Source organism: Myotis lucifugus, unplaced genomic scaffold, assembly GCF_000147115.1.
Source record: "Myotis lucifugus unplaced genomic scaffold, Myoluc2.0 scaffold_0, whole genome shotgun sequence".
NCBI classification, from domain to species: domain Eukaryota; kingdom Metazoa; phylum Chordata; class Mammalia; order Chiroptera; family Vespertilionidae; genus Myotis; species Myotis lucifugus.
The window spans coordinates 40,494,456-40,521,305 of NW_005871048.1; the positions used below are offsets into that span (position 1 = coordinate 40,494,456).

The 26,850-nt window shown below is 36.5% G+C and overlaps 1 protein-coding gene and 1 pseudogene across 3 annotated transcripts in view; both read right to left on the bottom strand.

Moving 5' to 3' along the window:
- Positions 1-26,850, bottom strand: part of FCHO2 (FCH domain only 2) — a 113,113-nt gene that overhangs the window by 55,901 nt on the left and 30,362 nt on the right. For all 3 annotated transcript variants that reach the window (XM_023750868.1, XM_014451807.2, XM_006081340.3), the window contains exons 4-8: positions 26,222-26,363; positions 25,977-26,129; positions 17,047-17,151; positions 10,678-10,776; positions 9,614-9,710 (exon numbers count right to left, since the gene is read on the bottom strand). In XM_023750868.1, the coding sequence (XP_023606636.1) occupies positions 9,614-9,710; positions 10,678-10,776; positions 17,047-17,151; positions 25,977-26,129; positions 26,222-26,363 (596 nt within the window). The remainder of the gene's footprint in view (positions 1-9,613; positions 9,711-10,677; positions 10,777-17,046; positions 17,152-25,976; positions 26,130-26,221; positions 26,364-26,850) is intronic.
- LOC102443239 lies at positions 21,889-25,695 on the bottom strand (annotated as a pseudogene).

Sequence of the window (26,850 nt, forward strand, 5' to 3'; positions counted from 1 at the left end):
CCAACAGACTGTCAAACTAGAGCGGGAAGGTAGAGGAGGGTTGGGGGGGGGGGGGCGGTAAGAGATCAACCGAAGGACTTGTATGCATGCAAATAAGCACAACCAACAGACGCAGACACTTGGGGGGGGGGGGTTGAGGGCAAGTGCCGGGGGGTAAGGGAGGCTGGGGGGAGGCCAATGGGGAAAACAAAGGGGGAGACATATGTACTACTATTTGTAATACCTTAAACAATAAAATAAATTTTTTTAAAAAATTTTTTTCTTATAAAAAAAAAATTCATCCCAATCTAATTTGTATCAAAACTTTTAAGAAATGCTAGAGAAAAAAAAGACAATTTATTTAACAGTAGTCTTTATCATGACAAATATTCTGTGGAATGATGGAAAGTATAAAAAATGGTGAAATATTTAATAGTTCCCATTGTTTTGGTATCATTTCTAAATCTCAGGTCACCAACAGGGCAAGTTTACAACTTTGTCTAATTAAAAACTAGCCTCAAAACTCAAATAGTAAATCTGGATTACTCAAATCAAGCATGTTCCTGCATATCCCCAACTAAAACCACAGAACACTTGGTTCTAATTAGAAGCCAAAACAAACATGCACAGACCCCAAAATCTAACAAAAAGAATGATAGTGAAGGGGGTAGGGAAAGAGGGAAGAGAGAAAGATACCTGTGACTCATAATGAGAGTCAATGCCATGTTCTCAGGCTTGCTCCTGGGTCTGTTCAACTCAACACAGCCACATTCCTACATGCCTGGGATGGTGAACCAGGCAAGCTAACATGAAAAGGAGCGTCAAACTCCAGCTTGTGGTGTTATGGAAAGGGCATGGAGGCTCAAGTTCTGGTTTTATTGGTTGATTACCTTGGACTAGTTACCTTCTCTTTCGGAACCTAAGTCATATCATTTGTAAAAATGATATGAGGTATAACAATAATACCTTTTGCCATATTTGCTTTCTCTTTCTCTCAACACATACCTAATAGTACACATTTTTTTTCCCTTTTCTTGCCTGCCAAGTCATTTACAAGTAAGTTACATCAATGCCACTTCATTTCAAGAATATTTATTTTAATAAAGGGCTTGTTAAAAAATTCCCTCAATCCAATAGTTCCAAATCCCAACTTCTAGTACAATGCTTCCTGCATCAGAATCACCAGGAGGTCTTGTTCAACCACAAACTGCTGGGCTCCACCCCCACAGTGTCCTACTTGGAAGGTCTAGGTTGGTGCTTGGGAATATGCATTTTTAACAAATTCCCATGGCACTTTGAAATTTACAGACCTAGCGAACCCCTGGGTCCATTGCCAGATATTCAGTACATCTAGAGAGTGCTTCTCCAATTTTATTGTGAATACAAACAATCTTATTAAAATGCAGATTCTGATGTAGTAGGACTGGGGTAGGGTTTGAGATTCTACATTTATAACAAGCATCCAATGATGTAATGGTCCAAGTTCTCAACAATGGCTGCACATTACAAGCAGATGAGAAATTAAAAAATATAGTGGTACCAAGGCCCATCCTAGACCAATGAAATCAGTATTTCTGGGATAGTGCACTGTCTGTATGTCTGTACTTATTTTGTTGTTGTTAATCCTCACATGAGGATATTTTTTCCATTGCTTTTCAGAGAGAGTGGAAGAGAAGGTGGGACGGGAGGAGGGAAGGGGAGGGGAGGGGAAGGAAGGGGGGGGGGGGGGAGAGAGAGAGAGAGAGAGAGAGAGAGAGAGAGAGAGAGAGAGACAGAGACAGAGATATGCTAGAGACACACTGAAAGGTTGCCTCCTACAAATGCCCAGATTGGGGTAGGGAGAAAATCCACCACCCAGTTATGTGTCCTTGACAGGAAATCAACCCCAGACCCTTCAGTGCGTGGGGCAATGCTCTACCACTGAACACACTGACCAGAAGTGCACTTTTTTTAAAAAGAGAAATGAAAAGGGAAAATATTTCTATAAATGATTCTCATATGTACCCAAGGCTTGAGAACCAGTGATGAGGCAAACTTAAGAACCCTGTTCTTAAATCAGAGAAACAGAATTTTAACCATGGAATTTCAGTCGCTGTGAAACCTTCCAAATTTTCATCTAGTTCTCCAAACAGAATCTTAGCATTGAAATATAATCTCCTCCTATATCCAAAATCTGGCAATGCCTTCATACCCCCAAACTGAGTCATGTTTTCACCCTCTGTGATCCTGATAAAACCTTGGGCAATTATACTAACTCACTTTTCTCTAGTAACTTCCCCCTTCTCCACAGGTGCTGCAGAAGCAATGCTTATACTGAATGACCTAGTCAGAACTGACTAGACTAGAAAGATCACCTGACTCAAGATTTCTTGAACCAGATTCTTTCTCCCAGAAATTTGGAAATGATCAAAAACCTGGATTAATTCTGAGCTGTGGCTGCAATTAACAAAAAGTAAAAGTACCTAAAAATTATTGGGAGGTGCCCGAGAAAGCAAAGAAAGCAATTCTGCAAAGAAAAAAACAAAGCCATAGAAATGCAGAGATTACTAGTAAATAAAGGAAAAATGATACCTAGTGTGCCTACAGGTATGGGTTTCTTTCTGCAGCCTGGCTCCATTCCTGATTTTGGATCCTTGGGATACCTTGGTTTCTTTCCAATCAATTTCCTTTTAAGTTCAAATTGGCTTGAGTTAGCTTCTTTTACATAATGCAAAAAGAACTAAAATTCTGTCCTTGTTATTATGCACATGTAAAAATTATAATCAGCTTACTTTTTCATATTTTGTTGCCACTGTTTATACATTTAACATTTTAATAGCTATTTCAAATTAGAGAATTCAGCTTTCCTTAAACAAAGCCTGCACAAAAACAGTTTAATCTTTACTTCACAATTTAGGATTATTATTATGAGGTTCAGTTACTGTGATATGACTGCAGATGTAGCTGGTGTAGAATGTCAAATTAAATGGTTTCTGAACCGAAGAACAGCAAAATCAGCTGTTGAAGAAAGATTATGTGTGGTTATGAGGTACAAAATTCTAATCTTATCCTATCCTATCCTATATCATAAAAGGGTAATATGCAAATCGACCAAACGATAGAACGACCAGTCGCTATGATGTGCACTGACCACCAGGGAGCAGACTCTCAATGCAGGAGCTGCCCTATGGTGGTCAGTGCGCTCCCATAGGGGGAGCACCGCTCAGCCAGAAGCCCTGAGCCGGGCTCATGGCTAGTGAGCACAGCGGCGGTGGCAGGAGCCTCTCCCGCCTCTGCAGCAGTGCTAAGGATGTCCAACTACTGGCTTAGGCCCGCTCCCCTATGGGGAGGGAGCGGGCCTAAGCCATCAGTCGGACATCCCCCGAAGGCTCCAGGACTGAGAGAGGGCACAGACTGGGCTGAGGGAACACCCCCCACCGCCAGTGCACAAATTTCGTGCACCAGGCCTCTAGTGTATTATAACATCTCTGCTACTATACTACATAAGACATGTTCTCTCTAACACAGGTAGCCAAACACTTTCTGTGGAGTAAGACAGTAAATATTTTAGTTTCTGTGGGCCATAAGGTCTGTCACAACTACTGAACTCTACCGTTGTATGTAGTGTGAAAGCAGCCACAGACAATACACAAACATGTGTGAATGTGTTAAAAAAAAATCTTTTATGGACACTCAAATCTGATTTTGTAATTTTCATATATCACAAATGCTACTCTTCTTTTAATTTTTTCCCCTAATCATTTAAAAATGTAAAACCATTCTTTGCTTATAGGCCTTACAAAAATAAGCAGAGTTAAATATGGCTCAATGGTCATAGTTTGTCGACTCCTGCTCTAAAAGATATAAAAGAATCATTATCAAATGGCACATATATCCCACAGGGCAGAGTTCTACACCTCTGCCCTAGGTGGCTAAGACACAAAAGCTTCACAGAGTAGAGCTTTTCTATTTTATTTCCTTTGAGGGCTCTCCTCCTTTACTCTCCTGTTTGTGCTAATCTACATTATTCTCTCCCCTAATCATTATTCATTCTTCTTTCCTCTTTTTCTATTGAATAGAAAAACTATTGAATAGAAAAACCAAGTAATCACAGGATATCAGGTATGGTTTATGGGTCTCTGGCTCTTAGTTATTTTTAATTTTGCTTTCTACACAAGGGTTTCTGCTTCTCTGATTAAGAAAATAATAAATGGTGAGAGTAGTGGTAAGAAGTTCTATTTACAGGTTTGACATTATTCCAAATCCTTAATGGGTCTAAAAAGATGATCACTAGATTTTTTTTTTTTATTATTTGCTTTACCCTATACTTTAAAATAATACACCTAATGTAGAAGCCAAAATATTCCAAATACCTAAACTAACCAATTTCATTTAAGCAGTCTGACCACAGAAATATCATTTTTCCCTTTTTCTTTGTGGCTGATTATTTTTTATATCTATCTTTCTCAGGCTTTTCCTATTTGTATCTTCAAACACAGTATAATCTCTGGAAGTCAAAAAATTGAAGCTATACACCTATATTGCTATATAATGAAAATACAATAAGCACTTCAACATAACCTTTTCTCTAAACATATTAAGCACTGGCCTACCAACTTTTCATTTTAAGTTACCCTTTTGTTTCTTATAAATTAAAAACTTGCTTAACTTTTATGAATTATAAACAATATACAGAATTTTACTGAAAGATGGCACGCCCTCCTTGGGGCACACCCATACAAATCTCCTTTTCAAGTAAATTTTCTTTCTTCTAAACTCTAAGGGTCTCCATGAGACTTGCAACCAGGGGAGTAATGGGCAGTGGCTGCTTGTCTGGGCTAACCCCCTGGGTCCTGTCTCCAAGCCCCCTTTTCTCTGACTTTCCAGTGTACTGACATGACAGCAGCCCCACATTGGCTCCTTTCTTTCCCATAACATCTCTAGAGAGCCAAAGCAGCCCTGCCCAGGCTCTCTCCTGTTGCTTCTTCTTAGGCACTTCCTTGTTTCACTGTTCCCAGCTTTAATAAATATACTCTTAAAATCATTAATTAATTAATTAATTAATTAACTAATTAAGCAGAATGACTATAAAACAGGAAACTTCAAAAATATGGACTTTAATCTCCTTTGGCAACTAAAATAGATGAGAATAGGTAGAAATACTAGATAATGTTATTAGAACATAAAAAGATATTCAAAATTAGAAAACACCTGTTTCTTCATGACCCTTTCAGACGAGAGGTGCTTTGATGTTTCAAGCATCCAATTACAGTGACTCAAATTCCAGGAGAGCCAGGCAGTACTATACTAAAAAAAGTAATGTCAAAAGCAGTATGGGGGTTCCTCAAATATATAAAAGTAGAACCACCATAAGATCCAGCAATTCTGAGTATTTATCTGAAAGAAATGAAATCTCTATCTCAAAAAATATATCTGTACCGCCCCCCCCCCCCCCCCCGCCGTTCACTGCAGCTCTATTTACAATAGCCAAGACATAGAAACAACCTAAATGTCCACTTACAGATGAATGGATCAAAAAATGTGGTGTATATATACAATGGAATATTATTCAGCCATAACAAAGAAGAAAAGTCTGTTCTATGACAATATGGATGGAACTTGAGGGTATTACACTAAGTGAAATAAGTCAGAGAAAGACAAATACTGTATAATCTTATTTATATGTGGAATCTAAAAAGAAATACAAAGAACAGGTTAGTGGTTGTCAGAGGTGGGGAGTGGGAGATTAGAAAAATGGGTGAAAGTAGTAAAAAAGCTATAAACTTCCAGTTACAAAGTCAAAAAGTCCTGGAGATGTAATACACAGCATGGTGACTACACTTAACAATATTGTACCGTGTATTTGAAAGGTTCGAAAGTCGTTCTTAAAAGTTCTTACCATGAGAAAAAAAAAATTGTAACTGTGTGGGGATGGATATTTAAACTAAACTTATTTTGGTAATCATTTTGCAGTAAGTACAATATATCAAATCATTACAAACTAATACAATATTATATGTCAATTATATATCAATTAAAAAAGTAATGACAAAAATGTCACTGCATATAATTAGTATAAAATAGTCTCAACGAATAGGGAAAAAATGTCAACGCTCTCAGCGTTTGACACAGGATAACTGGAGACAAAGTTAGGGGTTATATCTTCCAACAGGTAACTGACTAAAAAAAAAAGTCATTTTACAGCACAAGATAAATAATTTTTTGATTTACAAAGCTTTCTCGTTGTTGTTGTTGTTAATCCTCACCCAAGGATATTTTTTCCATTGATTTCTTTTTTAGAGAGAATGGAAGGGAGAGGACAGAGAGAAACATCACTGTGAAGGAGACACCTAGATTGGTTGCCTCCTGTACACACCCCAACAGGGGCCAGGGATCGAGCCTATAACTGAGGTGTGCCCCTGACCGGAATCTAACCCAGGAACCTTCAGTCCACGGGCTGACGCTCTAACCACTGTACAAACCAGCTAGGGCGGCTTACAAGATGTTTAAAGAACTGGGCCTCTTTTTAAAATGTGTAATCCATAGGACTAAAACTAATTTTAAAAGGACTTCTTCATCCACCAGAGGGGGCACTTACAAAACAGGAGGAAAAAAAATGTTAGCAATCAATAGTATACAAATTGAAGGTTAGAATACATCTTACAAAGCAAAATCCTTTAAGTCTATGAATTCCATACAACCACATGTAAAACTGATTGCTATTTTTCTGAGAAACTCAAAATTTTCATCATTGTTATGGGTTCCAAGACTCGTTTGTTCATGTGTTCACAAACTGAACAAATAATGTGTAAGAGCTAAAACTAGTCACCCATAGCAAGTCAACTAGAGAAGTGATATTTATCTTTCCACTAAATCCCACACTCTCCCTCCTTTTTTAAAGTTAGTACTAGGACCAGCTTTTTGAAAGTCAGTCACAATGTCAACAGTCATCCTGAAACAGTCACCTAATTCTGGGTCTAGTGATTCTAGACAAGCCCATGTCATCACCATTCTTGGACTCCCTCTCACCATTTAGCTTCAGAAATTTTCTACATCTTAGTATATCCTGAGGCCAGTAAATTTAAATTTATAAAGAAATAATATCCATTATTAGCTACCTATTAATTAGGAATGTATTAATTTTTTGAAAATAACATCTATTAAGTACTCAATAAATGTAACATTATCTCATGTAAATAAACCTCATGACCCCATGAGGTTAAGTACTATTATTATCCTCCCTTTACAGATGAGGGCATTAAGGCTTAAAGATCTCAATGCTAGTAAAGAGTGGACCACAAACTACAGGGCTAAATACTGTGCTGTACCACAAATAAGAAAACTGAAATTTTTATTGAGGTAATTGTAGATTCACATACAGTTGTTTAAAAAAAAAATACATGGTGATCCCTTGTACACCTTTGCTTGGTTTCCTACATTTTGGAAAACTACACTATATCATAGCAAACAAGATACTGATAATGATACAATCTACCAATCTTGTTTAGATTTCTAAGGCATTTTTAACCAGCTGATACATCTTTGCTTTTATTCTATGAACACTTCTAAATGCTCTACATAAAATTCTACTTGTTCCCCAATTGTTTTTCCTCTCTTAATTGGTCTTTACTTATAATTTAATCTCTTTTTAAGGAATTTTAGGGTTTCTCGTTGTTCAATAGTTATGTATCTCAACATCCTATTCTCTCTATATATGTAAACTAACTAGAATCCTGGCATTTAATCCCAGCTCTGACATGTATTAGTTTAGGTAAATCATTTAACCTCTCAACATTTCTCTCAACCTACCCTCAAAGAGTTGTTGAAGATCAGTTTGCCTGCAAAGTGGTTAGCACAGTACCTGGCTAACTTAGCAGAATTAAGTGCTCACTAAACTTTAACTATAATTTACTATTTGTTCACCAAGACTTTTCAAACAGCAAATCCATTCATTCCAGCCTCCGTAATATGCTAACCTTATCCATTTGGTCACTAATTCATTAAAAAAATGTACTGTTTACACATAAAGATGATAAACAGATGAATCAAATACATAACTTTTTTTCACAAGCACACAATTATAAAATTTTTTTGTTAATTCTCACCCGAGGATATTTTTTTCCATTGATTTTTTTTAGAGAGAATGGAAGGGAAGAGGAGAGAGAGGGAGAGAGGGAAAGAGAAGGGGGGAGGGGGAAAGTGCAACATCGATGTGAGAGAGACACATCGATTGGTTGCCTCCTGCACAAGCCCTGACCAGGGCCAGGGATCGAGCCTGCAACCAAGATACACTAATATACACCTGATCAGAATCAAATCCTAAACTCTTCGGTGCACAGGCCAACGCTCTAACCCACTGAGCTAAACAGCTAGGGCACACAATTATTAAAATTTAAGGTAATGGCAACAATGCCAAAAAAAAGTACTGTTAAAGTTCTCTGGCACTTTTGATGGCGGAAGTAACATGTGACCTGACTCTTTAAGAATTTTTTCTTTAGACAAATAAATGGGAAAACATGGGGTAGAAAAGGAGTGGGATATAACATTTTCTAGAATAAGGACATAGGGCAACTAAGATACCAAGAGAAAAGAAGGGGCTTGTATAGGAAACAGCAAACATTTCAGGCTGGCTGCACTGAAGGGTGGCTGTAAAAGGAACAATGGAAAATATGACTGAAGACTGGCCAAGGCCTGATCCTGAAAGGCTTCGAATCCAAGTACAGATCACTCTGTCTATAATAAAAAGTTAAAGATTTATGAGTAGCACAATTACGAGTTCAAAATTGTAGAGTCAAAACATGAATGTGCTATAACATGTAAAGTGGATTGCTGTGCTAGTATTTAGAAACCTGCTGCTGCAATTAATCAGGTAAGTAGAGAGAGCATGGAAAGAAGGGCTGAAGGGAAAATCTAATAACAATTGAATTAATATGACTTGAAATTTGATGAAATGTGGGAAGAATAAAGTAAAGAAGATTTCGGTTTCAAGCCTTAGTTTTGTGAACTGCACTGAGGAAAAATGGTTCCTGCACTTCTTTAAAAATAACTTGTCTATTTTCCTGAATTTCAAACCATACTTTCTTTACTGGACTGAATTATTTTTACCTGTGAAACCAATATTGTAGAGTAACTAACAGATTGAAGAAATGTAGAAACTATGATGAACAGGAGAAGGGAATGAGCTACTTATTATATTTGATATATCATAACATCCTTATTAAAAGTAAGATTCAGGATACCTATAAACATCTCTTCATAAAACAGGAACCAGGATTCCTGTATTCATTTGTTCACTGCTGTATCCTCAGTGTCTACCCGTACACAGTGCCGGGAATACTTGTTAGCACTCTACTCTGTTTTAAAAATGGCCTTCTGTTGCTAATTTACTTTAAAAAATATAAACTGCAACATATTAACTTAGTAAAGGTTATAATAACCATTTTAAGTAATACTAAATTGTTAACCACTAAAGGTTAAAACAAAAATCTTAATTTTTAACATATCATCAGACACAAAGTAAATGATACCTAAGATTTGACACAAATTTTCAGGTATCTCCCAAGCTCCATTCTGCAGTTTTGCAATTTAAAGGCAAACACATTAGTTGCTGGATGGGAAACATGAATACATTTCCTTGCAGAGTTTATCATCTTACCAGGTCTTTCCTTCCCAGTGCCTTTTGACTCAGCAAATTTTTGTATCAAGCTTTCAACTGTAGTGTTAGCCATATTATTTATAAATTCTTCATGGACCTATTAAAATGAGATAAAGATAAATTCTTTCTTTTTCTGTACATATTCTTACTGTCAGACAAAACTTCCACAAAGCAATTAAAATTCATTACACCAAATGTGTATTTTTTGAGCCAGAGACTTTAAGAACTTTCATTTACTAAACAGGGTCTGTTGCCTATCTTACACTAATAGTAGAATTACGGGTACCAATCACTGTTTACATGAACCCCTTAGATATGGCTGCACAACCTTAGAAATAAATGCAGCTTCTTGTTTCTTGAAATGTTTTGGCACATAATCCTTATGATAAATAAAAATTGCACAGGCAATTAAAAGTTTTAGATGTTTAATAATAAAGAATAACAGACTTCATCTTTCTCTACTATATTTCAATGCATCCCAAATTGTGATCATTAAACCGCCTTTACATTTCTGAAAAATGTCTAAGTACAAGTTCTATAACTTACAGCTGCTGTTCTAAATTTTAAAATAGTAAAACTTCAAAAAAGATATATTAAAAAATTGGTAACTTCAGAATTTTAACATAAACAGAACTGAACATAGTTAACTTTAAAAATTAATTTGAATTATCCCTGATGACCAATCAAAAATCCAGTTTATTTTACAGTTAATACATGTAAATACATATTTTTTAAATATATTTTTATTGATTTCAGAGAGGAAGGGAGAAGGAGAGAGAGACAGAAACATCAATGATGAGAGAGAATCATTGATAGGCTGCCTTCTGCATGCCCCCTATGGGGGATCGAGCCCTCAACCTGGGCATGTGGCCTTGACCAGAATTGAACCTGGGACCCTTCAGTCCACAGGCTGATGCTCTATCCACTGAGCCAAACTGGCTAGGGCTGAAAATACATATTTTTTATCTGAAATAATTCAGTATCATGTTATGAGTTTGGGATTTTTAAAGAGTCATAAATGAACATAAAATGTTCATGAATCAGTTCATGAAGTAAAAACTTACCTGGCCTATTTGCAAATGAATTTCCTTTACAGCATTTGACAAGGATCCTATAATTTCCTTTATGTGAATGAGATGAGTTTCTTCAATGTCTTGAAATTTCTGAGTAACAAATATAAAAAGTAACAGATGGAAGGAACTGTGATTTTCCCACCAAGAATTGAACAGCAATAGATTCAGATCATTTATTTCTATATAGCTAACCAAATTTAGCAAGTTACTCATTATGTAATATTTAGCAATGCTTCTAGACAAATGGGTTTAGTAAACATACTGAAATATAGCAGAGAAAACTTAACTTTTTGTTGTGCCATTTCTCAGGTAAACATGAACTTTTTCAGTTTGAAGATAACACAAATTAAAACCTATTATCATGGTCAGAAAATTAGAAGACCCAGAAGATATGGGTGTCTGTCATAAAAACCAAGGGAGAAGTGTTTCAAAAACTGAAAAACTGCAGTTTACTTCTAAACACTTTACAATCTAGCCCACAGGCTCTCAAAATGTCTTTCGAATCCTCAAAAATGTTAATATGTAGTCTTCAAAAGATATTCTGTGGTCAAATAAATTTGGGAAGTCTATAAACTCTTAGCAGTTCTCAACTGAAGGTGGGGATACATCAGATTACCAGGGGAATGTTTTCAAACTACAAAACACACAGATCCTCCACTACTACCTGGGGGTGGGGGTGGAAAGAGGTGAGAATGTTGTTTGGAAAAAATTCCCAGGTTATTCTTGTATTTATTCCCCAATAAGAAAACTAATGCTAGACTTGGCTTCATAATAAACATTTAAAAGTCTGAAAATTATTGTATAACAAAATTTGTTTTATTTTGCCTAACCCAGTGTTTTCCAAAATTTTTTGACCAAACCACCCTGGTTGTCTTTCTTCATCTCTGAATATCTATTAATATCTCACAGAACAATATTCCTCAAAACAGGATTTGGGAAATGCTGAACTAGCCATTTTCAAACAAAATACATTTGTTAAGTATTATGCACTAAGCAAAATAAGCCAGTCAGAGAAATCACATGATCGCATTCATATGTGGAATTTAATGAACAAAATAATCTGATGAACAAAATTTCAGAGGGAAGGGGGGGAGGGGGGAGATTAACTGGGGAACTTATATGCATACTAGAGAACCCCGCGGAACCCTGGCGGAAGCTGTGCGGAGTGGCCGCTGGGCCCCGCCTCCACTGTGCGCGCAGCCATCTTGTGACAGCCTGAGGGCATCACAGCGTGAGGGTGTGAGGATCACCTAGGCTTTTATTAGTAAGATATGCATAGCCCATGGACACAGCAATAGTATGGTGAATCAGGCTTGGGGGCGGAGTGGATGGGGTCAATGGGAAAACAACAACAACAAAAAGGGAAGCATCTGTAATACTTTCAACAATAAAGATAAATTTAAAAAAATAATAAACACACTAAAAAATACATTTGTCATTTCCATGCACAAGCCTGATTGATTACCCTTCCTGACCCCCTCCCCTCCTAAATTAAATCAGTTTTAAGAAATAGGTCTAAATGCTTCAGTTTTTTTCCTCTGGTTAGTTTATCAAATTAAATTCCATCACCCCATATTTAATATCTAGTTTTCTTCAACACTGAATTCCATGATCAAAAATCAATAAGCCAAATGATCATGTCCATATTTGTGTTAAGCTTCTGAACTTAAAAAAAAAAAGTGCAATTACAGTTTGGGCAATAATACAATAAAAAAAAGTGCAATTATCGTTTGGGCAATAATACAATAATACAAACACTTCAATCAGTTTTATTCTTCATGAGAAATAACAGTTAGAGTGCTTATTTTGACTAATTTTGAACAAGTCAATGAGAATACCAACAGTGCAAGATCCTGAATTAGTCTTAAGAACTGAGGAATATTCAGCAGGAGCATGATTCTACTTTATGTTCGTATTATAAAAAGTCACCCTCAAATTTCTGTAACTTAATGAACCAGAGACTGTCTCATAGATAGGTAGACCAAAATCCAGGAAAGCTTGGTCAAAACTGCATATGATGACCCCTAATTCCAAGAAAATTGTGCTACCTTTTCAGTCTCTTTTGAAACAGCTACAGTCAATAAGGCAGATCCTTAATTATTTAGAAAAATCTTGAGCATGAAACCACAAACTCAACACATGATTCAAATGCAATTCTGAAACTGTGCTGTGTTTTCTTGGTGGGTAGATACTGCTAAATATCCTCAAAATTAGTGACTGCTAAACTCAGAGCAATTCAGCAATGGAAATATACTCTCAAGTATTTGAATATAAATAAATGAACTTTCTTGAACAAATGAGATTTTTTTCTCCTTTCAAATTCACTGTTTGTATGTACTGTTATACTAGAGATATCTACAGAGAAGCACTCTAATTCTAAAACCTTACTCTGGGGGTGCTGCTTAAACAAATCTCAGTCTCCTTGAACTAGCCATCAAACTGTTAAAAGTGAACAAAATCTCCATAGTGTTTCAAGTTTTTCAAGTGTCATTAACTGACAGTGGTAAAAATCATAAACACAAAGAGAAGTCACATTTTTAATCATGCTTATTCTCACCGCAAATGAAAAAAATTACATCACAAATACTCTAAGTACATTCTAACCTTTTTCACCCCAGGGACTCAATTTCCTTCCCCACTAGTAAATATAGGTCCTGCCACCCAAATTTGATACTCATTAGACTGACAGGTCCTTTCCTACTGGGATTTAAGTCAACCACTTAGGCTGGAACAAAAGGAAAGTGGAGATGTACAATAATTCTTTTCACTTCTAAATAACCCAAATTAAAGTCTACTGTCTATTAACAAACAATAGTTAATCTATTCTGCCAGTGTAAGAGAGAGAGAGAGAGAGCAAGCGCGCGAGAAAGAGCGCATTAGCACAGTATACCATCATCTTTATTTAAGAGCAGCATGGCTATTTATATATCTGATCAAATAAATTAATGTTCCCATCTTGGAAATGTCAGGATAAACAATTAAAATGCCAATTTTGGGGGGGAAATGTAATGAGAAAGCAAAAGATAAAGATAAGGAGAGAAAAAAATGAATGCTAAAAATAGTTTTATAGCCCAGCCAGCTCGATCCCCAGTAGGGGGTGTGCAGGAGGCAGCCATTAATGATTCTCTCTCATCATAGATGTTTCTATCTCTCCCTCTCTGAAATCAATAAATATATTTAATAAAAATAAATAAATAAATAAGGCCCTAACCGGTTTGGCTCAGTGGATAGAGCATCAGCCTGCAGACTCAAGGGTCCTAGGTTCAATTCCAGTCAAGGGCATGTACCTTGGTTGCAGGCACATCCCCAGTGGGGAGTGTGCAGGAGGCAGCTGATCGATGTTTCTCTCTCATCAATGTTTCTAACTCTCTATCCCTCTCCCTTCCTCTCTGTAAAAAAATCAATAAAATATATTTTTTTTAAAAAAAAAAAGAAAAGGAATACTTTTATAAAGTACTATAAACAAAAAACCCTGATTCCAGCAAATTCTAATTCCTGTTTTTTCAAACAAATAATTGAAAGGCAAATATTTTCAGATAGGAACTAGTCATTTTAATACAAAATTAATAAATCAACAATTGCCTTATAAATGAGTGTTCTGATTTAGAAGACAAAAGGGCACTTGCTGAAGTCTACAATGATCTTAGTTGCTATAGAAATTAAAACTTTTTATCTCACTAGAATTAGAGCCTCAACTTAACACAACTAACTATAAACCCTCCTTGAAATATTATCATTTCCCAACTGCCATGATATTATACTTCCCAGTTTTCTTCCTTCTCTGGCTTCTCCTACTTGGGTTTCAGCATCTCTTCCTCTATCAAATTGTCAATGATGAATCTCTCAGAGTGTGGGTGGCCCTTTCTTCTCCCACACTCTGTCCAAAGGTGATGTCATTATGGCTTTGTGTGCTGACAAGCCCCTATTTTATACAGGCTCACAATCCTTTTATTCAAAACCTCTGGGACCAGGTGTTTGGGAATTCAACATTTTGGATTTTTTAAATAAAGATAATATGATGCTATTACCATATATTTCATAATACTACCAGCAGGATCTGCAGTGGCATCTGTTTATCAAAAACATTAGTATTTCTAAAAGAAAACACGTACATTTAGTCTAAGTAATATAAATAAAGAGTATAGAAACAGCCTCACATCAGTTTAAGTCAAGTTTTGCTGCAAAATGAGTTATAGAAAAACGCTTTTTGTTTTCAGAGCTTTTGGAATCCAGCTTACTTAGGTCCTCCAAAACTGCCCGTTTGTTGTCTCCACTTAGGTAGGCTGTTCAAAACTGAACATCTGGTCCCCTCTGACTCCTCAAACTAACAACAGTTCTTCATCTAGTCTTTCCCATTCATCTCTACCCATACAGACTTACAAGCCAACACTCAGAAGAGATCTTGATCTCTCTAGAATTCTTCCATCCACCCCACTCCTGCCACCTCCAAATGCATTCACTTCTCACGTTCTCTAAGGCCACCACATTGGCCCTCATCCTTCTCATCTCACTATTAACTGCCTTCTAAACTGGACTTTTTTTTTTTCAATGATTTTTTGTCTCATAGGCAGGGATGTAGAACAACAGAATTTTATTTTTTTAAATATTTTTATTGCTTTCAGAGAGGAAGAGAGAGGGAGAGTTGATTCTCCTTTGTCCTCACTATAATCTATTCTTCACAAAACTGCCAGAATTATCTTTTAAAATTCGGACCAGACCATGTCACATACTTGCATACTACCCTCCAATGTCTTCAAATTACTCTTAGAGGAAAACCAAACCCTTACTTAAGCCTGGTCTTTGCCTGTGTTCTCCCTAACCTCATGCCTCACTATCATCTCTCCTTACTCAGTTTTAGCAAGCATTTTACACTTTATATAATGTGACAGCCCTTTTACATCTCTGGGTCTTCATACCTATATGGTCTCCAATGCCTGGAACACTCTGGCCCTAGAATGAGTCTCTTACTTATTCTTCATCTCAGTTTTAAATGTCACTTCCCCAAAAAATGCCTTTCCTAACTCCCTACTCCAAATTAGGTTAACTTTTATTATTCTATCTCATGGAAGCCTATTCTTTTCCCTTATAACACTGTAATAATTTGTAACTTTATATTTAGGCATGTATTTAAGGTCTGCCTCCCTCCTCTATACTCCCAGAGCAGGGAGATACTTGTTTTATTTAAGTAGATACAGTATACACCCAGCACAGTGCCCACAACAGGGTAAGTAAAGATGGATGTGTGTATGCCTACACACAAGCAAGCCTTTGGTTTCTGATATGTGAGTCCTTCACCACTCCCAATGAGAAGACTCCCTAGAGTCCAAAAAGTCAGATTTTGTTAAGTCCTTCTTTCACTTATTGAGTGCCTATCATCATCTGAAAACTGTTTTAAGTGCTGAGGAAATAGCAGTGCACAAGTCAATACCTGCTCTCACAGAACTTACATTTTTGTAGAAGACAAAATTTAAAAAATATATATTTTTTACATACATACACACACACACATATGCAGGTATGCGTGCTTCACCATGTTTCTAGCCCCTCAGACATGATGACTAAGAATAATGTTCTAAGAAGAGTGTTCCTCCACCATCCTCAGTATCAGAGTGATGATGATGCAGCTGACCCATGATGAACAAGTAGCACAACAAATAAATCCTTGCTACTGTAAGTCACTGAGATTTGTAGGGGGGCGGGGGGGTTCTTTGTTACCTCAGCATACCCAGCCTATCCTGACTAATACAACAAATAAAATTCATGGTATGTTATATAATGAAAGGTGCTATGGGGTGGGGCGGTGGGGGGATACATAAGAGGACAAGAGGGTGGGGATGGAAGTTTTAGGAATGATTCATAAAAGGCACCCATCTTAAACCTAGGCCTTTAATTAGGCTCTAAGAACAACAAATCAAATATAATTACCCCAAGCTTACGGAAAACAGACATTTTTTTATTGCCTGTCTTCTCTCGCTAAAATGGAAGTTTTATGAAAGCAGAGAGTTTTGTTTTGTTAACTGCTATATCCTCAGCACCTCAGCATGAAGTCATTTCCAGTTTTCTTATTAAGCAGAAGTCAATTTTAAAATCTATATATAAGGCCTGGATTCATCATTTACCAATGTCCTCATTTTCCCCAATTTTCTTTAAATAGCCTCTTCTGAATAATCCATTATATTATAATTATTGCATCTTGGTCCTCAATCTCCAAAACAAAATGTGTATTTTTAAAACAGCATTATTAAAACATTGAGAATGTGCATTTTAACATTTCTAGTACTAAAAAAGTATATGACAGAAAAATTATATTTAATCAATATACATAAATATCCTTAGATTTAAAGCCTTAAAAATACCAACCTGAGCTGTTTCTGTCATTTTCTGTTCAAAATCAGCTTTTGCTAATGCATATTTTTCCACGTAGAGTTTATAGGTATCTGTAGCTTTCTTAGATTTAACAGCTGCCTGTAACAAAACAAAAACATTTTGAACTACAAAATTACCTTTCTTCTTTCTTGATATAAGTTAAAATGAAATAACAATTTAATGCATGTTAAGGGATGAGGCAATTTTAGAAGGTAATTGTACTGGGAACATGTATTTTTTTTTAAAGCAAGAAACATCTCTCATAGGAAACAACCAAACCAATACTATATTAAGTAAAAACAACTTTCTAAATAGTACATATGCTTAGTAATACCATAAATTCTTAGAATAAAATTACCGAAACTAAATGTCCTAGTAGTAACATACTTGACCACTTTTGTAAAGTCATTACTAAAAGGGAAGTTGGGGCATTTGATCTTAAATGAGGAAATTATGGTTTAAAAGCAATAGCTACATTTCTTCTCATAAATAAAAGATGGGTTTTAACAGATTACCTATTGATAATAAAATAAATCTTACATCTTATTCATTTTATTCATTAGAACATTGTAAATAAATTTACTGATATTCTACCAAAAATGTTTCTGCTTAAGTGCCTATAATTTTTATAATAAAGTCCTATGAAGCAAATATAGACATATAAAATAAGTACTTAGTCACATTTCACAAATATGAGTGCTTTCTAAATGGTGTTTTATAAAAATAAAGGTTTTTGAGTAAGGGTAAGACACATACTATGTCATAATAGTATTTGTTTTCAAATTTACCAAAGGAAAAATTATTCAAAGATCTATGCACACTTTTTTTAAGCTACATTCAGGCTAATAATAAGCTTATTATAGCCCTGGCTGGGTGACTCAGTTGCTGAAGCATCGTCCTGTATACCAAAAAGGTTTCAGGTTCTATTCCTGGCCAGGGTTCATGTGGGAGACAACCCACTGATGTCTCTTTCACATCAATGTTTCTCTCTCTCCCCATCCCCCTTCCTCTCTCTCTAAAAATCAATGAAAACATATCCTCTGGTGAGGATTAAAATAATGATAATAATCTATTATAGGGCAAAATAAATTATTTACTTAGACTTGGATTTGAATATATCTAAATCAGAGACCCACTACACATCTAGTATGACATCACCTCTGAGCAGAACAATCAGAAAAAAGCACCCTTCCTCTGAGCTGTCGACCCTACCAAGGCAAGTGAACCACAGGCTGTATTTCAGCCACCAACTCACAACCTTTGGACACAACTATATGCTACAGCTTTGCTCAAAATGTTAACTAAAAATAAATCCCTTAATTTCATCTAAATTATTACCTTATATTAAACCTTTTCTGGTTTATATCAAGGCTCAATCATTTCTTTAAGAGTAATCCCTAGTTACCATGTATTTTTCAAATGGTCCCTACACACACACACACACACACACACACACACAAGAGCAGTAATTAGCCCAGAAGTAGTATTTTAACTCTCCAAAAAGTTTCAACTAATTTAGCTAGGAAACTTTTGCATTAATGACATGAACACCTTCACTGTTTGATGTGTATGTTACAGTATATACTATAGGTAAATGTTCCCATAGTTCACTTTTTAAAAATATGTTTATTGATTTCAGAGAGGAAGGAAGAGAGAGATAGAAACATCAATGATGAGAATCATTGATTGGCTGCCTCCTGCATGCCCCCTACTGGGGATCCAGCCCAAACCGGAGCATGTGTACTGACTGGGAATCAAACCTGCGACCTCCTAGTTCATAGGTCAACTCTCAACCACTGAGTGACACCAGCTGGGCTGTAGCTCATAATTTTTTAAGTAATTTTTTTTTGAAATGTCAACTTTTTATTGCATCTTGCTCATAGTCTTTTATAAATTTTTGGAAAAAATTAAATATTACACAGACAAATGCAGCCCCATTTCTTTCCCAGTCTCATTCCCTCCATTTGTTCTGCAAAGGTAATTCCATTCATGTGGCTTAGTGTTTACTGTTCCCATGCTTATCTATAATAAAAGTGTAATATGCTTATTAGACCAGACGTCCTTCCAGACTATCTTCCAGATGAAGCCGGGTCTGTGAGGGAAGCCCAGGTCCCAGGTGCCAGAGGGAAGCCAGTGTTGGCAGCTGGGGGAAGGAAGGCCTACTCTTGCACTAATTTTGTGCATCGGGCCTCTAGCAAATAAATAAAAAGGGTTTTCTGTCAAAGAACCCTTACATTAAAGACTATGTCAAAGGCATCAAAATTTACATATTCTTCCCTCAACATTATACTTTTCAGATGTACCCATTCACGTCATTCTAGCTTTTTTGTTTTTATTTTTTACTTTCGAATAGAAATTTTAGCACACACACAAATAAAGGGTAATAACTCCCATGAACCTAACTTCAAGATTCTATCCATTCCTCCCCCTCTAGTATTTTTTCTTTTGCTAGAATATTTTAATTCCCATATCTATCAGTTTACCCTTTTACTTATTTTACCCATTTATTTAAACTGCTGAATAATCTCATTATATGAAACATTCTCCTCCTGCCGAACATTATAGTTGTCTTACGTAAGATTTTTTCCCCAACCTGACAACCTATTTATAATTAAAGAAATCTAATTTATTTATATGTATATGGTTACTTATATATTTAAACTTATTTCTAACGACTTATTTTGAGTTTTCTTTACTTTGCTCTCTATTTCCTTTTGTCTCTTCTTATTGATATATTTTAATATCCTCTTTGTTGATTTAGGAGATGTATTATTATACTTATTTTAGTAGATACACTTAATGTACATATTTGGCTACGACTAAATCTAATATACCATTAACAGTAAAGCACACCATTAATTGTGTACCACTAAAATAAAAAAATTCTGTCCATTAAACCATGAAATAATGCTTTCTTATAACTTAAAATTTTATTTTATACTTATTCAAAGAGCTATTTTAGACTTACTTTGAGGTAAATTTTTATTCTATACCACTCCTATACGACAGAATAAGAAGGAAAGGAAAATGAATCATTTGAGATACTCCTAAATCTTCATATTCAGGTTCTGACTCAGTTTTTTCCCACATATTATCCTCTATATCATCAAGAGCAAAAGTGTTCCACTATATCTCCAGACTTTCTTTTAAACACTGGAGCTTACATTTTCTTGATCTTACCAAAAGGTCTCAACAAAAGGTTTTCACACAACAATCAGAATTATTCCTTCCTCAACTGGTCTTAAAATGATGTGTTAACTGAGGCATCAAAGTAATGCAGTTGCCCAATCATGTTGCCTGGCATAACAACTAAGTTCTCATGGGCAATGAAACTACACCACAAATGCCACATTAACAACAGTGATTATATGATACCACTGACTGACAATGCATTCTGATTTCAGAGATGTGAGGGGAAAAAAATATCTGGTAGCTTTTAATAACCTTTTTCTCTGGTGTCTAGGTCTAAATTTAACTTTATTTAACATGCTTAATACCAAAAATGTACTTAAATCTGAGGCCTCTTGAATTTCTTCCAATTCTGAAAAATTCTCAGCTGTTATATTCAAACATTACCTGCCCACCATTCTTCCATTTTTTCCTTTTGAATTCCATATTAGATGAATGTTAGTAATCTTTATTTCTCTGTATTATGCTGGGAGGATTCCCGCAGTAATATCGTCCAAATTCTCTTTGCCTATATCAAGTCCAGTCTGTCTTCTCTATACCTTTTTTTTTATTTCAATAGCACATTTTTCAGTTCCAAGTTTTATAATTAGCTATTTTCCTATCTAGTAGATCTTATTTCATTATGCTTCTTTTAGTTTTTTAATCTTCTTTAACATCTATATATATAAAAGCCCAGCAACCGGAACAGTGGAATGACTGGAACAACTGGTCACTATGACTCACACTGCAGCGGCCAACCGGCCCAATGGGGGCCCCGATTGGCTCCCCCAACTGCCCACGGCCCCTCCCCCGGCTGACCCTGTGCCCAATCGCCCCCCCATCAGGGGCATGGCTGGCTGACCTTCCACAGCTGCCTCCCCCGCCGCAAGCCCAGCCCAATGCCCCTATCAGGGTAGGCCAGCCAGACCCCAGCCCATGCATGAATTTGTGCACCGGGCCTCTAGTAAGTTTATATTGACTTACCTCTTTGAATCTCGACACACATAAATGTTTTTGCTCGTCTGTTTTATAAATTTAAATATCATCTGGAGTGCATTCTTATTCCAATTGTTAAATTTATTGGTGTCTGTCTTAGATTTCTTAGATGTGCTCTAAAATTTGGTTGTTTACTCATTTCAAATGGGAGGTTTCTTGTTTTTTTCCCGCCTCTTCTCTCTCCAACAGTCCTGCTGGACAACTCCATAGAATACAATATAAATGGTACCTCCTAGAATTGTGTTATGTTCTATCCTTATGCTCACCCATTCCCATCCAGCAGTTTTCAAGTTTACTATCAGCAAAGCCCAGTTTACTATCAGTCTTATAAAAGTCATTTTTCACCCTAACCGGTTTGGCTCAGTGGGTAGAGCGTCGGCCTGCGGACTGAAAAGTCCCAGGTTCAATTCCAGTCAAGGGCATGTACCTTGGTTGTGGGCACATCCCGGGTGGGAGGTGTGCAGGAGGCAGCTGATCGATGTGTCTCTCTCATTGATGTTTCTAACTCTCTATCCCTCTCCCTTCCTCTCTGTAAAAAATCAATAAAATATATTTTTTTTAAAAGTCATTTTTCATTACTTCCCCAGAAGAATACTGGGGATATGGCCAAAGTAGTCATGAACTGATTACTTGGCTTGACTGAACCACAGTCAGAACTGTATGCCCCAAACCCCAACTTCCAATAAAGCTTTAGCCCTAGTTAGCAGCCCAAGAGCCTTTTTTCTTCCCTACCTATAGTCTGATACAGTGAGTGGAGCTCTTGTGATTATCTTTTTTTTCTGATCTTTCTTCGATCAAAACTAAAAACAAAACGCAGTGTATGTTAGAAAAAACAGCACAGAAAAACTGTGGCTTCAGTTCAACCTGACCATGTCAGAGTTCATCACTATCAATCTTGAATTAATCCTAATGGTCAGGCTAATTATCAGGACAGTCAATTACTCTTTCCTACTTTTCCTTATTCCAGATCACAGCCTGAAAGTGATTGTCGCTAAAGTCCCTGGAGATGTCCTATCAATGGAAAGCATACAGCAGTAACAGGAAAATATAGACACCAATAACACCACCCAGGATGAGCGAGTCTCACCACTTCAAAAGGTTGATTCACTGGACCAGGCTGTTCACAGCAGAAAAATGACTGGTCAAAGTGTTCATTTTGCTCTGAATCTACTACAACATTCTACTCTGTAAAGTCATATTTTCTTTTGTTGCCATAGCAATGCATATTGTCTCTTCTATTAGACAACCTTAGTTTTGAAAGTAATCATGTTCTTTCAAAAATAGTTGTTTATGGTATATTTCACAAAACTAGAATATTCCAAAAATTGATGTGGAACCACAAAGGACCCCAAATAGCCACAACCATCTTTATAAAGAAGAACAAAGTTGGAGGACTCACGCCGCCTGATATAAAACTACCAGTATACTACAAGGCTCTAGTAATCAAAACATCATGGTAATGGCATAAAAACAGACATATAGATCAATGGAAAAGAATAGAGAGCCCAGAAATAAACCCATGCCGTTAGTCAATTAATATTTGACAAAGGAAGCAAAAACATACAATGGGCTAAAGATAGTGTATTCAATAAATGGTGTTGGGAAAATTGGACAGATACATGCAAAAAAATGAACTTGACTACCTTTTTATACCAGATACAAGAATAGACTCGACATGAAATAAAGACTTAAATGTCAGACTCAAAACCATAAAAATCCTAGAAGAAAACATAGGCAGTAAAATCTCAGACATTTCTCATAGCAATATTTTTTCTGACCTCCTTGGGCAAGGGAAACAAAGGGAAAAAAATAAACAAAAGGAACTACACCAAACTAAAAAGTTTTTGCACAGCAAAGGAAACCAACAAAATGAAAAGACAACCCACTGAATGGGATACATATTCACCAATAATATCTCTGATAAAGGGTTAATATCAAGAACTATTCAGGCCCTTCTCCAATGAGGACATACAGATGGACAATAGACATATGAAAAGATTCTCAACATCTCTGATCATCAGATAAATGACAATTAAAACCACAATGAGATGTAGCCTCACACCTGTCAGAATGGCTATCATCAATAAATCAACCAACAACAAGTGTTGGGGAGAATGTAGAGAAAAGGGAGCCCTCATGCACTGTTGGGAATGCAAATTGGTGCAGCCACTGTGTAAAGCAGTATGGAGTTACCTCAAAATATTAAAAATGGAATTGCTTTATGACCCAGCAATTCCACTTCTGGGATTTATCTGAAGAAACCTGAAATACTAATTTGAAAGACTACATGCACCCCTATGTTCCCTGCAGTGTTATTTATAACTAGAGGCCCGATGCATGAAATTCATGCAAGAGTAGGCCTTCCTTCCCCCACCTGCCGGCACCGGCTTCCCTCCGGCACCCAGGACCCAGGCTTCCCTCACAGCCCCAGCTTTGTCTGGCAGTTCGTCTGGAAGGACATCCAGTCTAATTAGCATATTATACTTTTATTATTATAGATAGCCAAGATTTGGAAGCAGGCCAAGTATCCATCAGTAAATGAGTGGATAAAAAAGCAGTCATGCCCAGCCAGTGTGGCTCAGTGATTGAGGGATGATCCATGAACCAAGAGGTCATGGTTTGATTCCCCGTCAGGGCACATGCCTGGGTTGTAGGCTCAATCCCCAGTAGAGGGGATGCAGGAGGCAGCTGACTGATAATTCTTTTTCATCATTGATGTTTCCATCTCCCTCTCCTTTCCTGTCTCTGAAATCAATTAAAAAAAAAAAAGCAGTCATGCATTTATAAAACAGACTACTCAGCCATAAAAAAGAAGGAAATCTTACCCTTTGTGACAGCATGGATAGATCTAGAGAGCATTATGTTAAGTGAAATAAGCCAATCAGAGAAAGACAAGTACCATATAATTTCACTCATGTGGAATCTAATGAACCAAGAAGCAAACTAGAATAGAGATAGACTCATAGAGAGCAGGCTAACAACTGGAGTGAGGGCGGGTGGGGGAGGAGACAGGTGTTCCAGGGGTTTGGTGGTAGGGGGTGGAGAGATTGAGCAAAAAAGAAAGAAAAAAACTCATGAACATGGACAACAGTGTGGTGACTGCCAAGGGTAAGAAGGATGGTGAGAGGTGGAGGAGGTACAGAAGGGATAAATGATGATGGAAAGAGGCTTGACTTGGGGTGGTAAACACACAAAACAGTGTACAGATGATGTGTTGTGGAACTATGCACCTGAAACCTGTATAGTTTGTTAACCAGTGTCAGCACCAATAAATTCGATAAAAAGGAAAAAAAAAAAATATATATATATATATATATATATAATTTTTTTAAATAGTTGTTTTTCTGTTTACTCCATACTCCAGACCCACTTTTATATGACTCAATATCCTTTTGTACTAATCCCATGAGATTCTCCCTTTCCCATACTGCCATAAAGTTTGCTTTGGTTTTATGGAATTCATATGTATAATCCTGAAATACCTATGTCGCTGTAATGCATGCATCAGTGCTGCATTCAAGGAGGGGACAGCCACACTGTTGGTGTAGTCTATCATTTTATCTTTCATTCCTGTAAGCCTTGCCAAAAAGCTATTTAATCTCAATTGCCATTGTTTCAAACACTGTCTTGGCTTGATCCATTTAAAAAGGGTGTTGTGTCAGAGCTATACCCGCATGTCTTCCATCTCGGACACTGCTATGACTGTAACTTGTAACCAGTTTCAGGTCAAGTTCATTTTCCAGCTGTTGAGCCTGTTTCCTGAGATCTTCCCAGTAATTGCTGGTCCTTGTGATTATCTTAAATATGGAACATTTAGTCTCCCTTTACCACACAAAAGCCAAAATCTACTGCCTAACTTATTTTAGGACTTTGAGTCCGACAAGCCTGCATAAGTCTCTACATGCCACCTCAGGTTTCTGTTCCATTTTTGGTTCACAGAGGTAGTATTCTTTTTGGACCCTGTTATTTGTTTTGTTTTACATTTTATTCATAATTGCTGTCTGAAATTGAGGGTACTTTAAAACTGCAAACTTACTATGCCTCATCTTTCTCCCTCTCCCAATTTTTATTTATTGCACAACATTAAAGGAAATATATTAACCCAAATTCTATCAACTCTTTTGATTTTTCAATATTCTCTTCTAGTTTCTGCCCAAGTATGCACACTTTTATAATTATTATAATTGTAATATGGTTAAAATTTTTACGGATATTTCAAAACTTTACAAAGCTTTTAAAATTATCACTCCCTATGGCTCATTCCTAATAGAAACTATACCACATCAAACAAATGAATGGTTAAACTGTTTTGAAAGGAGGGGAAAAAACTACTTTCAATTAAAACATGAGTGGGGAAAGGGTTGTGGTTTACCACAATACTACATAAATGTACTCAAAGTCAGCAATTGACCACAACCTGTATTTAAAGCTTATCTTCAAGTATCTATGCCTTTCTTGCTTCAAAAAGTTTTACCTCATTGTTAAAACTTATACCAAGCAGTATCTCATCAATTATCTTTTATAAATATATCCTGTAAAGTGTTACAGACAAAAAGAAATCATTCCTTTTTATGTATTTGCTAATCTATTTACCATGCACAACATATTTTGAAAGTCTACCTGTTTCATTCAGGTATATCACTAATACTCAGAGGTACAGTGTCTTCATCTTAAATCTGAGATCATTCTTGAATATTAAATGCATTCTTGTATATGACAGTACTTTGAAACCACAGAGGATTTATTTTTATTATAATTACCTTTTCTATTTCTCTTTGTGTAGCTCCTTCCTTTTTCAAACGTTCTTGTTCTACACACTTGGCATTGTAATTTTCCTTGGATTTCTGGAGGGCCTGAGTTATGCTCTGAATGGTTTGAACAGCTTCCAGAGTTCCTGCAACTTCTTCTTTAGTCTGTTTGGTATGAAATGATTCATCAAAAACGATCAAGCTGTAAAGCACTCAATATCTGACCAATTAATCCTTTATCGAGAAAAAATTGATACCTTTTTATGAGACTTTACTTGTTCTTCTCCATACTTCTGAACTTCCTTTATTAATTCTTGTAGTTTTCTAACAAGATCCAAGTGACAATTAGCTAATTTCTCTGTAGATGTTTTGAACACATCCCATACTGGTGCAAATGTTCTAAGGGAAAGAAAATATGGGAATAATTTACTAAAAGAAAAAAAATTTAAGGCTCCAAAATAGAACCAATGGAATTAATAATGTTACATTTAGCAATTTTAATTAGGTAAAAGATAAAAAATTAAACGACTGCCTTGGCCGGCTGCTCAGTGGTTAGAGCAGGGGTGGGCAAACTTTTTGACTCGAGGGCCACAATGGGTTCTTAAACTGGACCGGAGGGCCGGAACAAAAGCATGGATGGAGTGTTTGTGTGAACTAATATAAATTCAAAGTAAACATCATTACATAAAAGGGTACGGTCTTTTTTTATTTTTAGTTTTATTCATTTCAAACGGGCCAGATCCGGCCCGCGGGCCATAGTTTGCCCACAGCTGGGTTAGAGTGTCGGCCTGTAGACTGAAGGGTCTCAGGTTCGATTTCCAGTCAAGGGCATGTTCCTCGGTTGCAGGCTCCATCCCCAGCCCGGGTCAAGGACACATGCAGGAGG